The sequence below is a fragment of the Ochotona princeps genome, chromosome 23 (genome assembly GCF_030435755.1).
Source record: "Ochotona princeps isolate mOchPri1 chromosome 23, mOchPri1.hap1, whole genome shotgun sequence".
Lineage (NCBI taxonomy): Eukaryota > Metazoa > Chordata > Mammalia > Lagomorpha > Ochotonidae > Ochotona > Ochotona princeps.
The window spans coordinates 3,525,814-3,540,375 of NC_080854.1; the positions used below are offsets into that span (position 1 = coordinate 3,525,814).

Below are 14,562 nucleotides of genomic sequence, written 5' to 3' on the forward strand. Positions count from 1 at the left end.
TCCGTAAGTCATCAAGTCAACAACCGCCTGTTTCTTGTTTCACATATAGTCATGCCAGGGAAACAAGAAATATCTGTTTACTGCGTTTGGCAGAGTCCAAAGTGTTCAAAGGCTCTGCTGGTGGGAAATGTGGACTAAAAGACAAGGCCGCCATGGGCAGGCGTCGGGCACGCTTACCTCCAAAAGTGGAAAGCCACGAGAGGGCTGCAAGGACTGCCTGGGCTGGACGGGGTTGGACTCAGGCTCCTTGGAGTGAGACTGCAAGGTGAAATAACATCATTCCAAGTGGGAGAAATGACTGTGGCCATCACAGCATCGCTCCCCAAAGGGACCACACCTCTCCATCCCACCAGACGATCCTCTCAACAGCTGGCCCTCCTACAGCCCTGAGATACAGAGCCAGTCAAGAGGCTTCCTACCAGAACTTATCTTATAAAAACTACAGCTGCCATTTGAATAGGAGCCGCTCCTCGCCATGAAGCAACTCGGTAGATGTCTTGGGCATTTGATTTTGGCATCACCAAAAATCCAGTCATTTTAGATTAAGCATATTTTATTTCATGTTAAGAATCAATGGCAAATCTGTAACATAACTAAAGGGAAACAGTTGTCTCTCAGACAATACAAATAAAAATTCCAATGAAATACTGTAGTTTTTAAAAAGCAAAACAGTTAACATCATTTTGGGAGATAGTGTGTTGAAGCACTTTGCAGAGAAAGTGAGCTTTCTCATAACAAAGACACAGGAACATTTATTCTTAAATCCTCAGGGCCAGAGGAAAATGTATTCTTGCATAAGTTCCTAATAAAGAACTTCCAATTTCTTGTACAGTGCAAGAAGTTATTTTTTTCAGAGATTTTTCTCACTCAGCTACCAGCAGACCACGGCAAAACCCTGATGCCCATCAATCCTTGCATAACATCAATCATATTCAACAGCCAATTCTCAAATATTCATCACAGGACTGACTAGTGGCATGAAGTCCAGTTCTAAATCTGTTTTTTTTTTTTTCCTTCTTGCCCCAAGCCTCTTTTCTGTTAGGGAGGTAAGGGGACCTAAATTGCATCTCTGAAATACAGGAAAGTCTACCAAAGGTCTAATGAATAGGCAGCTGGCAGTCGAGCCCAAAGAATTTTTTTAGTCATTGAGTTAGGCATTACCTATGGATTCTGGCCTCAACTCTTAGGATCAAGCGAGAAAAAAAAAAAAAAAAACTACTCTAGCACAATGAGTTTCTTCAGGCACATTCTTTGGCTTTTTTCACAGAGTGATGGCTCAATGTTATGCCAGGCTTTCCTTAGGAGACAGGTCTCAGGAATCAGGAGCACGCGGATGGAGACACAAGCTGGTTGTACCCTGAACTGACACAGACAGTAGGCAAGAATGGTCAACACGAAATCTGAGCTTGGTCTGCAAATTCTTAATGCCATCTTCATCTCCTATTATAGGGATAATCGAGATTTGGCTGTGGTTGTCTTATACTGAAATATGAAATTGTTACTCAAAGCCCTCCAACTTATTTCATAAGAAATTTCACACAAAATGTGGTATCTTCCCAAACAATTCTCTGATTTGATGCCAGCACATGTTAAACTAAGACATTGAATTCCTTATGTGTTCAGAGCACATTCAAAGTCTGTGCTGGGAAGCATACTGGACCCCACTTAGCAGCTCATTGGAAAGTTCTTGGGAATGCACACACAGATAGGCCCATCACTCCATCTCAGTACGGGGCAGTCTTATCTGTCCCCGCTACTCCTGAAGGAGGCGCGCTGTGCTGCTGACGACTCTCCCTGTCATTAGGCAGAAACACATGCAATGATGCTCATAGTAACCATGATCCTAGTTCTAAAAACACCTACCCACTTTCTCAGAAATCAAGGACAACACCTATTTTCTTTCCCAGAATTTAGAAAGTTACAAAGAGACCATGGAGATCTCACACATTTTTATATAAAATCATGACCCATCATTCTCTGAAATATTTACACATTTCATGTATTATACTCAGAGCTTCAATTTCTGAACCACAAATCAGAAACTGCTCTCAGGCCATTGATAAGTGAGAGGGAAGATTCTAGATTATGTCTGCAGAGTATAAAAACACTGACGCAATAATATTCCATAGTTATAGAGCTAATAAATTAACTCTGTTAATCCCATCCCCTCAAAATTCAGAACCGTCTCATGCCAGAATAGGCAAAAACTGCTTTACACTTTTGAACTATGAACTAAGGACCACTTACAACGTCCTGGAACAATTAAAATTATATACATTAATTTTTTAATAGTACCAGTGATAGACTTTCTCTATGGTGATTTCATGCTGAATTTACTCAAGTGCTGCAGAATTTGCTTCCTTCATGAATGAATGTATGACTATTGAAGTGTAATTTCACATTTCAAAAAAAAGTGCTCCAAGTAAGTTATGAGCTAATGATATTTAAGGATGAGCCTCTAATTTACCATCTCATGTTCCTTAACTGAGGAAAAAAAAAAAACTATTAAATACGCAGTAACATTTACCAAATCGGAGGCTAGGCAAGGGGATGTGGCCTGCTGCCAAAGTCACATCCAGGGAACTCCCTGTGTGCTGAGTCATCAGTGGGCAGACCTCAATGTGCCAAATCAGATAGCACCCTTGGATTCTAAACATGAAGCTGCACTTTTACAGAAAGCAGAGAAGAGGGTTAAGTGGAAGAATGAGCAGGCCAATGACACAGTTCAGAGAGATGGGGAGGGCAGGATGCCAGGGAGAGGGCAGCAATGGGGGAAGCAGGGAGGCAGCACTTGCATGCCCCTGGCCTTCTATTTGGCAAAAGATCACATCGGGCAGGCTGGTTGCAAGAGCCTCTAACTTTTGAGGTGTGCGTTCCTCATCAGCGGAAGGTCACTGTGCAATTTAAAATTTAAAAAGTGTTCACTTCAGGAGAGTATGCTTTGATGGATCTTTTGTATGAAGCATCTACGGAACTCAAGAGGAGCAACTGACTAATTAACTAATTAATACTTGGAACTAGCCATCTTTCCTTTGCTGCAGCCTCCTGTTAGATGCGGTCCAGTGTGAGATCATGAAGACTGTGCAGATGTCACCCAAATGTCATTTTACAGCTGAACTGTAAGTTTGCAAAAAAGGGTGATCTGGGCCCCTTTTCTGTGTAACATATAACAGGATTTTCTGTGCCAGCACAGATACCTCCCAGCCCCTGCATCTTGGACTACTAGATTTAAAAGTCAGAATTTGCTGACACTTCCGGCATCACAGATGTCTAACTTCTGCGCCACCAGTGAGATGTGGACATTTTCACATCGTTCTGTCACATCCGAAGGCGGATGAGTGAATGGGTTAAAAATCAAACAGCTAAGCAAACACAGAGCTCAACTAGGTAAACACGCTGCAAGCAGCGGTTTGGAGACTGTGCAGACAGGGTTCCAAATGGACTCCAGCTCATTAATATTCCACCGCACAGATGGAACGTGGGTCACATCTAATTACTGTCGCCAACAGCCCTGATGTGGCACTCTAATCCATGGCCATGTCTCCTATTATTCAAGGCAGACAGAGGCCTTTCTTTCGAGAAAAAAGGCAGCATGCAGATAAACAAACAGGAGTGAGAGGAGCAGAAACACAGACACGCTACGGCCTACTGATGCATTCTTTCCCAATGAGCTGTTAAGACGTTTCCAGAACTGAGCTTCAGTAACTTTCAATATGCAGCAGCGCTTTCTCTCCGACTGCAGTGCAGAATGCTGGGTCTGGGCTTCCACAATCGCTGTCAGCATACGGCATGCATTTCAGACAGGCTCCTCCAGCTCACACTGCAGTGCTCCCAGACTGTCAGCACAAACAATCAATCGCTAAAGAGCTATTGGTCGCCCGCAAGCCGGTGCCATGCACAAAACATTCAAACATGAAAGGCAGACAATACTTACTCCAAGGTCAGCCCTGGAATCTGGAGCCGTTCGCGCTGGGCTTTCATGGTTGTTGTGTGTGAGCACACTCTATTGTAACCATGACACACGGTCCTTGCCAGTCAGCGTCCCGGTGATGACAGAGAGCTCCGGCAAACCTCTCCAAAGGACTGGACTAACAGTCTCTCAAGGGGGAGGAGGGAACCCTGCAAGTTTGGGTCCTTCCACCTCCTGTCGTAATCAAGAGGTGCCGGCTGCTTTCGGCAGGTTAATGCCAGTGCACACTGCACTGATTGCCTTAACAGAACGGGGCTTGCAGCTCTGCATAGCAAGTAATTGGGTTCTGATTTTTTTTTTTTTAAAAGAAAGTCGCTCCACTCACAGACCCACTTTTCACCTCAGGGAAATGAAAAGTCCTTTGCATCACGCACACTGGGAAAAAAAATCATAAAGCAACAGTATCATACACAGAGTTGATCGGAGCCCACGCAGGCTATCCCCACCTCCCTGCTACACCATGGACAGGAGAATTCAACCTGTCTAAGGAAGTTGTGCTGATTTTTTCCCCCTGCAGTTCACAAAAATCACCTACATCCCACAAGAGATGAGACACAGGACCCAGTGGAAATAACTAGGGTTGTCATCCCCCCATATGGCTAGAATCAGAAAGAGGAGTGTGCTAACTTCATTTGGAAGAAGGTGAACTCTGTTTGGAGCAAAGAATCCTAGGAACGGGCAAATTCCTCCAGTGGGAAAACATCAACTGGAAATGCAAAGAGAGAGGGTTTCGGAGCTCTCAAAAATAAACTTTTAGTTTTGAGAAGCTGAGTTTTAAGGCCATCTTGGTGCTGTACAGTTCACAAAGCAAAGTAACACGAATCAGGAAGGAGAGAGGGAACACACAATTTGCAAGCCTGAAGTTTATCCCATGTTTATTCAAGGAACACAATTTTTCACAGTTCTGCAAACTTGGAACTACACGTACTGCCATTGTCTGTGAAGAACGCATCAATCTTACAGCCTCACATGCATTTCAGAATGTTTTAGGAACTTGGCAATCACTGAGCTGTTGAGAAGAAACATGAGAATAACTTAGAACCTACTTCTATCAAGAATGCTAAGCTGTCAAGCATTACAGAAGCTGCAGCCTCATACACACACAAACAGCCAAATGGGCACAAACACCAAATACAAGCTACTCATTTGCGGTTCAAAGGTGAATGAGGTCAAACCCAGCCTTCTACAGAGGCAGAACCCAGAGACACACACCAGGTAGTGGAGTGCTGAGATTCCTGAGTGCTTCCGGAGGCCTCGGTCATGGTGGCACGTCACAGGTGGGGGGCCAGGTCGTGTCCCGTGCATAAGGCTTCTGGACACGAAGGATGGAAGTGGCGCTGAGCCCCAGCCTGCTCCCCACATTGCCAAGCCCGCACCCAACTCTGGGCTTCTTACAACCCATCTTTATTATTTTCTCAGTCACCCTTAGTGCCCTGCCCTTCTAGGGGAATGCCTGTTGTAAATTTGACAAAGAAGCCCTTGGTCTGGTGGAGGCTTATGTGAAATTCCCACAATATAATCTTCTAATCGTCAACTGCCCAGTGGCTCTGCATCATTTTCAATGGTTCATTAGGTACCAACTTCTCTTTGAGTGTGGGCTCATGGAGCAAACTAGGCTCCAACTTTTCAGAACAAACAAATCCATACTGGAAATAGAGTCCTTGGGTAGACATGCCTTCAGATAGGAGGAGACAAAAACACCAAAACAACAACAAAAAAATGCAATTTAGTACAGAAATGTGTAATAAGAGGAAATACTAGAAACGCAATGAAACCCAAAAGAAGATGGAGTAAATTGTATTGGAAAGTCAGAGAAGGTCTCAAAGCAGGAGTGCCACGAGGCAGGTCATAATAAAAAAAAAAAAGCAAACAAAAGTTGCTATTGTGTACAGAAAGGAATCTTTTAAGGCAGAGTCCTATTAGATCATATGCTACGATATTATTGAGAAGACTTTTGCACACAGGTCTTGAGTGAACTTTAGGTCCATGTCACCAATGGACTACAGAATGTTACTGCAGCTTGCCTTTTACTACCCCTAGTTGAACACACCATCCTCTCCCTAACCCCTGAAATAAGCCTCCTTCTGGCATAAATATGCAGAATCTCACCTTTTTTGCCACCGAATCTACTGTGATGCAAGATACCCCGGATCTGGAATCGATTGCTGGAATTCCCTCCTACCTACTCTCCCTACTTCTTCCCACCTTTGTGGGATGTACTTTGTGGACCACCTTACTCCAGAACACTTTCATCAGAACATTTCTATCTCGTACTTCTTTCCAAAACCTCTAGCAGGTTCCCTCTTACTTGGAGTAAAAGCCAAGAAGTCCAGCACACTTGGCAAAACATAATAACTGAGCATCCATAGCAGTGAGCAGGGCAATGTATTAAAACCCAATAGTATTCACAGTCATAAGATTCACAGGGAGGAAGGAAGAGAATAAGGTAGCCACCCAGAGACAGGGCTGGAGAATGCAGAGAGCTACCCCATTCAAACTGAAAGCTACGAAAGAACCAGGCATTTGTCCTGCTTTCCTGCCCCTCACAGGAGTGGAAATGATTCTCTTTCTACGAGTGCTCCACCTAGTCAGTAAAGAGATGACACAGCTGGAATACCAACTGGTAGATAAGCAATGGCTGCCGGCATCACAAAGTTCTGCAGCAAACACATGAAGCAGTCACCAACCATGCCAATTCACCCTGGTATACATCCCGGCCTCTACAGCAAAACTGTAGGCAACACTGTCACAGGTGAGTAATCAGCAAACGCCAGGTGTGAAAGCGAACAGATGAAATGCTGTTGTTCTGACAAATAATCTACTTCTTCAAAAATGTTCAACACTGGAAGAAGAGATGGACCCCCAAAGCACAAGCAATAAAAGGCAAAAATAGACATATGGGATCCTTTCAAGCTAAGAAGCTTCTGGAGTACAAAGGAAATACTTAAAGTGAAGAGGCAACCGACAGAACAGGAAAAATATATGCAAGCTATGCAACTGATACAACATTATACCCAGGATCTATAAAGGACTCAAGAAACTCCATAACAACCAAACAACACAGAGATGAAATCAGGAAAGGACATCAACAGGCATTCCTTAAGGGATGAAATCCAAATGACCAACAGGCATGTGCAAAATGCTCAGGATCACCTGCCGTCAGGGAAATGCAAATGAAAGTCATTACGGGATTCTATCTCACTCCAGTTAGAATGGCTCTCATCCAGAATCAAAAAATAACAAAAGTTGGTCAGGATGTGAAGAAAAAGCACCCTCATCCATTGTTGGTAGGAATGTAAATTAACACGGCCATTATGGAAGACAGTTCAGAGACTTCAGAAATGAAAAAAATAGATCTACCATATTACTTAGCCATTTAACTCCTGGAATTTACTCAAATGACATAAAACCAGTAAGTGAAAGAGATGTGTATTCCAATCTTTACAGCAGCTCAATTCATAACAACTTAAGATGAGGAATCAACCAATGATGGGATAAAGAAATCGCAGTATACATACACGATAGAATATTAGTCAGTCATGACAAAGGTGGTACTGAAGCACATTGAACTGCTACCCGTAGTGCCAGTATCCCATGTAGGTGCAGGTTCTGATCCAGCTTTCCGTCAATATGCCTGAGATGACAGTGAACAATGGCCCATTCTTAGGACCCCTGCATCATGTGGAAAATCAGCAAGAAGCCTGGGCCCTGGCCATGAAGGCCATTTGGAGAGTGAGTAAGTAGACAGAATATCTCTCTTATCATGTTTCTCTTGACACCCTATCTGACTCCATCATTCAAATAAATCTTTTAAAAAGTGTATGAAATCCTTTCTGTTGCAACAAAATGGATGCAGCTGAAAATCCTTATGCTTCGTGAAATAAGCCAGTCCCCAGAAGCAAAAATCCTGTTTTCCCTGATTTGTGGTGACGAACATACTGAGTACAAACCAGTGTAAAGCACACAAGTGAAAGTGGCACTTTGAAATTGGATGATTGTTTACAGACTCTGTCCCTACTCCTTAGGGACAGGGTTTTTCCACCTACTACTTGTTGAATGCTCTATTTAGTGGTAGAGTAAGCTTGTGAAAAAGCAAATTGAAAGTACCTCATTGTTCAGAGCAAGAAAGAAGAAAGGAAGGTGCTCAGCTGGGAGGGAGAAAAGGATGGAAATCTGTACATGCAGAATACATGAAATGTATTCCTTTATATCAAAAATTAAAAATTACCAAGAAAAGAACCTGAATATGAAAATTATCATGAGAGGTGTATCAACTAACGCAATACAAGGGCTTGTTATGAGTCCTGATATTACAGTAAAACAATTACTGCCATAATAAAATATTTAGTAAACAATTATGATGCTATACATCATTGCTATAAATTGATATAGAAAGATACACATCAGGGCTATATATTAAGGAAATATGTACTGGTTATTATACTATATATTAACATATATAAGTAGTATAATAACATTTGTTTTATACTAATTACACATATACTTTAACCTTAAATATATATCAAACGCATGCATACATGAATGACTAATATGCATATTACTGGAATCTAGATATCAGATAAAATAAAGCAATAGATTTTAAATATAATAGTGGATCATGTTCACCCTTCACGCCCTATCATTTAAGACACACAGGGCCAGTGTTGTGCAGTCTGTTAAGCTGCTGCCTGCAGTGTCAGTATCTCATATGAGTTCCACCCGAAGTCCTGGCTATTCCATTTCTGACCCAGCTTCCTGCTAACGTACCTGGGAGAGCAGAAGACGGCCCAAGTAGTTGGGCCCATCACTCATAGGGAATACACAAATGGAATTCCAAGCACCTGGCTTCAGCTGGCCCAGTCCTGGTCATTGCAGAGTGAATCAGCAGCCAGAATTGTTCTCACTCTCATTCTCAGGCGCTCATTCACTCTCACAAACACGGTCTTTTCCACCCTTCTCTGCCTTCCAACTATACACTTTTTAAAAATCCTGAGCACAAAAATGTTCATATACGAAAAGAAAGTGCAGAGGATTTGTTCCAAAATAATGTGGGAGAAGGAGAAAGAGATTAAATATAGCATTTATATCTATATAAGTAATAATAGATAAGTATAATAGATATAAAAAGCTACTGATAGGTTGCCATGTATTAAACCTGTGTCACAGGTAGGGGAAAGATTTATTATATCATTCCCTCTGTTTAAGCTTATCCAAGACAAAAACTGAGATGGTCACTCGAGTCTCAAGGCTCTGTAGGACCTGCTGCCCCCCGCGTCCCTGCCTGTCCCTAACACCCTCTCTGCCTAGTTAATCTTCACCTACGCCGAGATCATTCCTACTGCAGGCCCTCTGCATCTACTGCTGCCACAGCCCGGAACTCTTCTCCCTAAAAATGTCCAAATATCCTGTGCTAAACTACCTTTACATTTGTCCTGAATATTTGCTGGAGAACACCCCATAGCAGCATTGCCTTTTCCTCTTCATATATATATATTCTTTTTCTTTGGCTTCTGGCCCCTAGTCAGCAAGGCACTAACACACAAGATGTCATCCTATAACAAAGAACAATCCAGCCCCAAATCAACAGCAATGTTCTAGAAACTCTGCTCTGCAAGGTAAGGGTCCATTTCTGTAGGAGGTTCCCCAGTACCAATCAGTTTCAAATATCTTCCTCCCAGTTGCATTTGCACAGCTTTGCCAGGGCACAAGGAAGGAACCATCTTATTGATTCGTTATTCTTCCCCCATGTCCTCTCTTAGTCATGCCACCCCCCAGAATGTACGTGCAGCCTTCTGCCCTGATTTCAAGGGGAATGGCTTTTTATAGCCAGGGCCCCAGAAGAGTCTCTCAGTCACAGAAACCTAATTATCTCCATGTCACGTAAGAACACCAACCTAGATTTGCAATTTTACAAAGCAAGATGACCCAAGCTACCAACAAAACAAGGTTCCCAGCTACTCTAAGACCCAAGCTAAAAGTCTGGCACAAAAGCAGAGCCAAGTGCATGGGTCCAAGGCTGAAGCACCGGAGGGATGGACACTTAGGGTTTTTGACTTCACAGAAGAAACTCAGGAGCCAAGTCTCCCCCAAATCAGTATCTTCTCACTGCTTTCCTCTACAGATTTAAGGTTCCCGTAAGGAATTCATCATACCCTAAGACGTTTCACATACTCCAGGAACCACTACTGCCATGTTCAGACTTAGTAAACCTGCAAGCTCTGTTCCAGGTGCAAGAGAGACCACAACTGTAGGAGTAGAAATGAACGCACACGCAGGCCATTTATCAGGTGGAAACAGTTATAAGATCACAAAAGAAATCATTTCCACTGATGACATGTCCCATCATGGATGGCAGTCAGTGAGTTGTGGAGCAGACATCCCAACGGAGTCTAGGGAAACTACACTCTGACTAAGCAGAGGAAACATCATCACTGGGTCACGAGAAATTATACAGCCACACTCTACACACTCCAGGCACAGTCAGGAGGGAAAGTGGAATAAGGATCCCAGAGAGATGCTGTAGCAACCAGGATTTGTAAATATCTAACTTTATGCAGCAAAAGGTCCTTATCACTGTGAGCAACTGATCAGATGAAAAGAGCCTTGTATTAACTCCATGGACCCACTGAGATGCTAAGAGCCCGGATGAGGGGCGAGGAAGAGGCGGGAGATTCAGGAATGGGGACCAGAGGAAATCACAGGCTGGAGTAGTATGGCCAGAAGTCAAGGGCTGTATGTGGCTCTCACCCAGTTCTACAAGGTAGGAAAGAGTTTCCCCCATTAAGTCTCCAGATGAAGCAGAGGCTGATTCCAGACCCATAAGACCCATCTCAGACTTCTGACCTCCAGAGCTCGATGATGAATTTGTACTGTTAGAGCCAGATGATAAATTTGAATTGCTTTAAGACACCAAGTTTGGGGTAATTAGCACCAATAACAAACATGTATTATGTAAAATGGGATCAAGAAGTAGGGTTGTCTTGTTACAAAAAAAGCAAAAACAAAAACAAAAAACACACACTGAAATCTATGTACACATGATGTCTTAAAAAAAACACATATGCAGGGTTGGTATGATAGCTCAACTGACTAATCCTCAGCCTACAAGTGCCAGCATTCAATATGGGCATTGGTTCTTATATCAGCTGCTCCATTTCCCATCCAGTTCTCTTTTATGGCCCAAGACAGCAGCAGAGGAAGGGACAAATCGTTGGGACCCTGTAGCCACGTGGGAGACCTGGAAGAAGCTCCTGGCTCCTAGCTTCCAACCAGCTCAGTTCCATCCATTGCAGCCATCTGGGTAGTGAATCTGCAGATGGAAGGTTCATCTCTCCTTCTCTTTGCAAATCTGCCTTTCCAATAAATAATAAATAAATAAAAATAAAAGCTCATGGAAATGTGCACTATAAAAAAATTATGCAGATTTCATTTTATTATATCACAATAAATTTATTTTAATTCTATTTCCCACAAGCTTTTTTCCTTTTTTGTATATTATTTTAAATTTTAATTAGGTTTGAACAGATTCCATATGATTTCCCTTTTTTTCTCCCTCTATGTTCATCCCTCCTCTCTTGCTGTCTTTTTCCACCTTAGGGTTTGAGATATATTTTCCCACAACTTTTTCCAGTGCATCAAAGTACCCAACTATTTTGAGGTTGGAAAGTGGAAAAATAAGGTAGTAGGTGACAAAGCAATATTAAATTTTTCATGTATTGAATATCAAGTACGCACAAAATTGATAAATAAGGAAAAACAACTTGAATGTGTTATTGTGAAATATCGAGAACATTACTAAGAGATCAGGAGGAAACAGGATTAGCATATGGGGAGGGGTGAGCAACACTTTGGTTTTACATAAGCCCAGTGGCATTGTCTAGTTTTTAAAACCCTTTTACATAGGTAAAAATTATGCTGAATAGGAAAAGAAAGTGTCCATGGTCTCTGCTCTGCTGAAAACACCATCTAAGTGCATTGTACTTGTAACTGCCTATTTTTGCTAGATATACTGCTACTTTAAATATGTGAGTTAAGTTCCTACAACTTAGTTTTTCTTCCTCACAGCAGTATCTCCCTCATGATTACTGGGAAGCAAAAAGCTTTGTCCACAGAAATAAAAGTAAAGGAAGCAAATGAAACAAAGAATATGCGGAGCAGCACAAGGAAACGAAGAGAGAATTTAACAGGTCCAAGGTGTTCTTCATATTACATCATCCCCAGGAGACACCATCACACTCAAAAGACACCATACTTCCTTAAGATGAGTGTGGTGGCTGCCTGTCTACCCCAAGCTGCAAACTCTACAGTGAAACTTTATGCTGCTTACTGGAATTGCAATGAAAAATTATCTTCCCCTATCCAGCTTAAGATCAAGACCATAAGCAGCCAGGTTATGCTGACCCAAGCAAATAGGAGCTACTCCCTAAAGCCAGAAGCATGGCACCTGTTTGTCATTTGCAGCACCCCTAGTTTTTCTCTGAGAACACACCTCCACACCTTTCACCCTGCATCCTGGATGCAGCGATGGCTTCCAGGATGGGCTGTGATGTCTCAGGCTAAAGACATGAGGAGGAGGAAAGAAGTAGTGCATCTGTGACTCCAGAATGACACCTGCCATCACTCAAACAGCAGAACTAACACATACCTGAGGAGAGTTGGCCATTAACGACACTGTCGAAGCTACGAGGGGAAGCCTCCCGGAAGCCGGCCACGTAAACTTGGCCAGGTCCAGGACTCCACAAGTCCCTTCTCTTAGTTCAGTGTGGGCTGAACATTTCATCACTTGTAATAATGACACTATTAGTGGAAACAACCGAAAAGCTTCCTGAGCTGTTCACACCATGTTTTCAGTTTAAGACATCCTTCCCCACCATATAAGAAAATACAATAACTCAACAAAGGTGCAGGCCTAGATTTAAAAAGGATTGCAAAAGCAGCACAGGTTGCAATAAGCAAAAACTGGAAATTGCCTAATGGTCCATCAGTGGAACACTAAATACATTCTGACACATTCACTTAGCGTAATGTTACACAACAATGACACCCACACACACACCGCCACTACACGTGGTAACATGAATGAATATTGCAGACATCAAACGAACAAGAGTATAACTCCACCGTGATGGTGTAAAATGGTGAAAACTTAATCCACAGAATGAGCGTATGACTGAGCACTTCCTTTTCTGGGTGTACACCCCAAAGAAATGACAGTAAGTGACTCAAATCGGTATTTGAAGGTGCATACTCATGGCACAGCATTATCAACAACAACCCAAAGCAGGAGTCATCTAGATGTTTATCAGCAAATAAAGAGCCGAACAAGACATGGAACTATCCATGCAATGGAATGCTATTAAAGCTTAAAAAGCAAACTCCAATATATGCCACAATGTGGCTAAACCATGAAGACTTCATGCTTTATGCAAAATGAACCAGACACAAAAGCAAAAACAGTTTATGATTCTACTTAAGTGAGGTGTTTAGAGATGCCAACCAGCTATAAAGTAGAATGCTCACTGCCAAAGAGTAGCGGCAAGAGGACATGAGAAATTAGTGTTTAGTGGGTAGGGAGTTCCTTTTGGGTAAGATGCATATGTTTTGAGGTGGGTGGCATGGATGGGTGTAGGGCAACGTGAATGTAGTACAAGTAGACACGAGTGTGGAATGTGGCTATGAAGAGAGCAGCTATTAGGCCTCGCTTCTCAATGCAGAGCACGCCCCCTGACTCCTGGTTTCCCACCATTACAGACACTGCAAGGTAGCAATGGTGGCTCCAGGAATGTGGGTACCTGCCACCCACGCAGGAAACCTAGATTGAGTTCTCTGCTTCAGCCAGGCCAAGCTACTGCAAGCATTTGGGAAATGACCCTGCTGGTGGGAGTACCCGTTATCGCTCAAGTAAATGAAGGCTTTAAAAAAACAAACTGTGAAATGTAAATTTTGTTATTTTTATCTTAAAACCTTTAAAAAGAAGAAGAAAGTGCACCTATTCTATGTCCCTAGTAATATGAAGTTCAATCATAACTGACTTTTGCTATTAGGAGTTAGGACAGATGGGTAAGCAGTAAGCACTAAAGTGGGCATCCAAGGTATGAACAATGTTTTGGCTTCTTGATCCTAGTGGGCATGCCAAGCTCAGGAAAAATCAGCAAATTTGTGATTGCAGAATTCCTTAAAGTCTCAAGCTACACCTCTCACAAAAACAGAGAACCTATGTTACAATTGTATAACTTCCAGACAGTTTCTAAAGATCCTCTCCTAGACATCTTACTGATACAATCAAACCAGAGTCAGAAAAAGCAGAAGAAAATGATAATTTCATGGGAAATATGCATATATACACACACATGTTCATGGGAAATTATATATATTATATAACACAATATTGCACATAACATATATGTTACAGACTATATATTACATACACAATATATTATATAATGTATTATATATAATATATACAATAAAACATTATCTATAATATATTTTTTGTACATATGTATTATATATACAGAAAACAGAATCCTTAAGTATACGGATAAATTTTATAGAGCTATTATTACTACATTATATGCAGTAACTATTATTAT

General features: G+C 42.1%; 1 protein-coding gene across 5 annotated transcripts in view; it reads right to left on the reverse strand.

The window, feature by feature from the left end:
• Positions 1-14,562, reverse strand: part of MAST4 (microtubule associated serine/threonine kinase family member 4) — a 606,692-nt gene that overhangs the window by 213,653 nt on the left and 378,477 nt on the right. Inside the window, exons 1-2 of one of the 5 annotated variants that reach the window (XM_058679965.1) lie at positions 3,935-4,256; positions 178-258 (exon numbers count right to left, since the gene is read on the reverse strand). The exons of the other annotated variants lie outside the window; for them this stretch is intronic. Coding sequence (XP_058535948.1) covers positions 178-258; positions 3,935-3,981 — 128 coding nt within the window. The 5' untranslated portion in view covers positions 3,982-4,256. Of the gene's footprint in view, positions 1-177; positions 259-3,934; positions 4,257-14,562 lie in introns of those variants that run through there. 5 annotated transcript variants of the gene reach the window in all.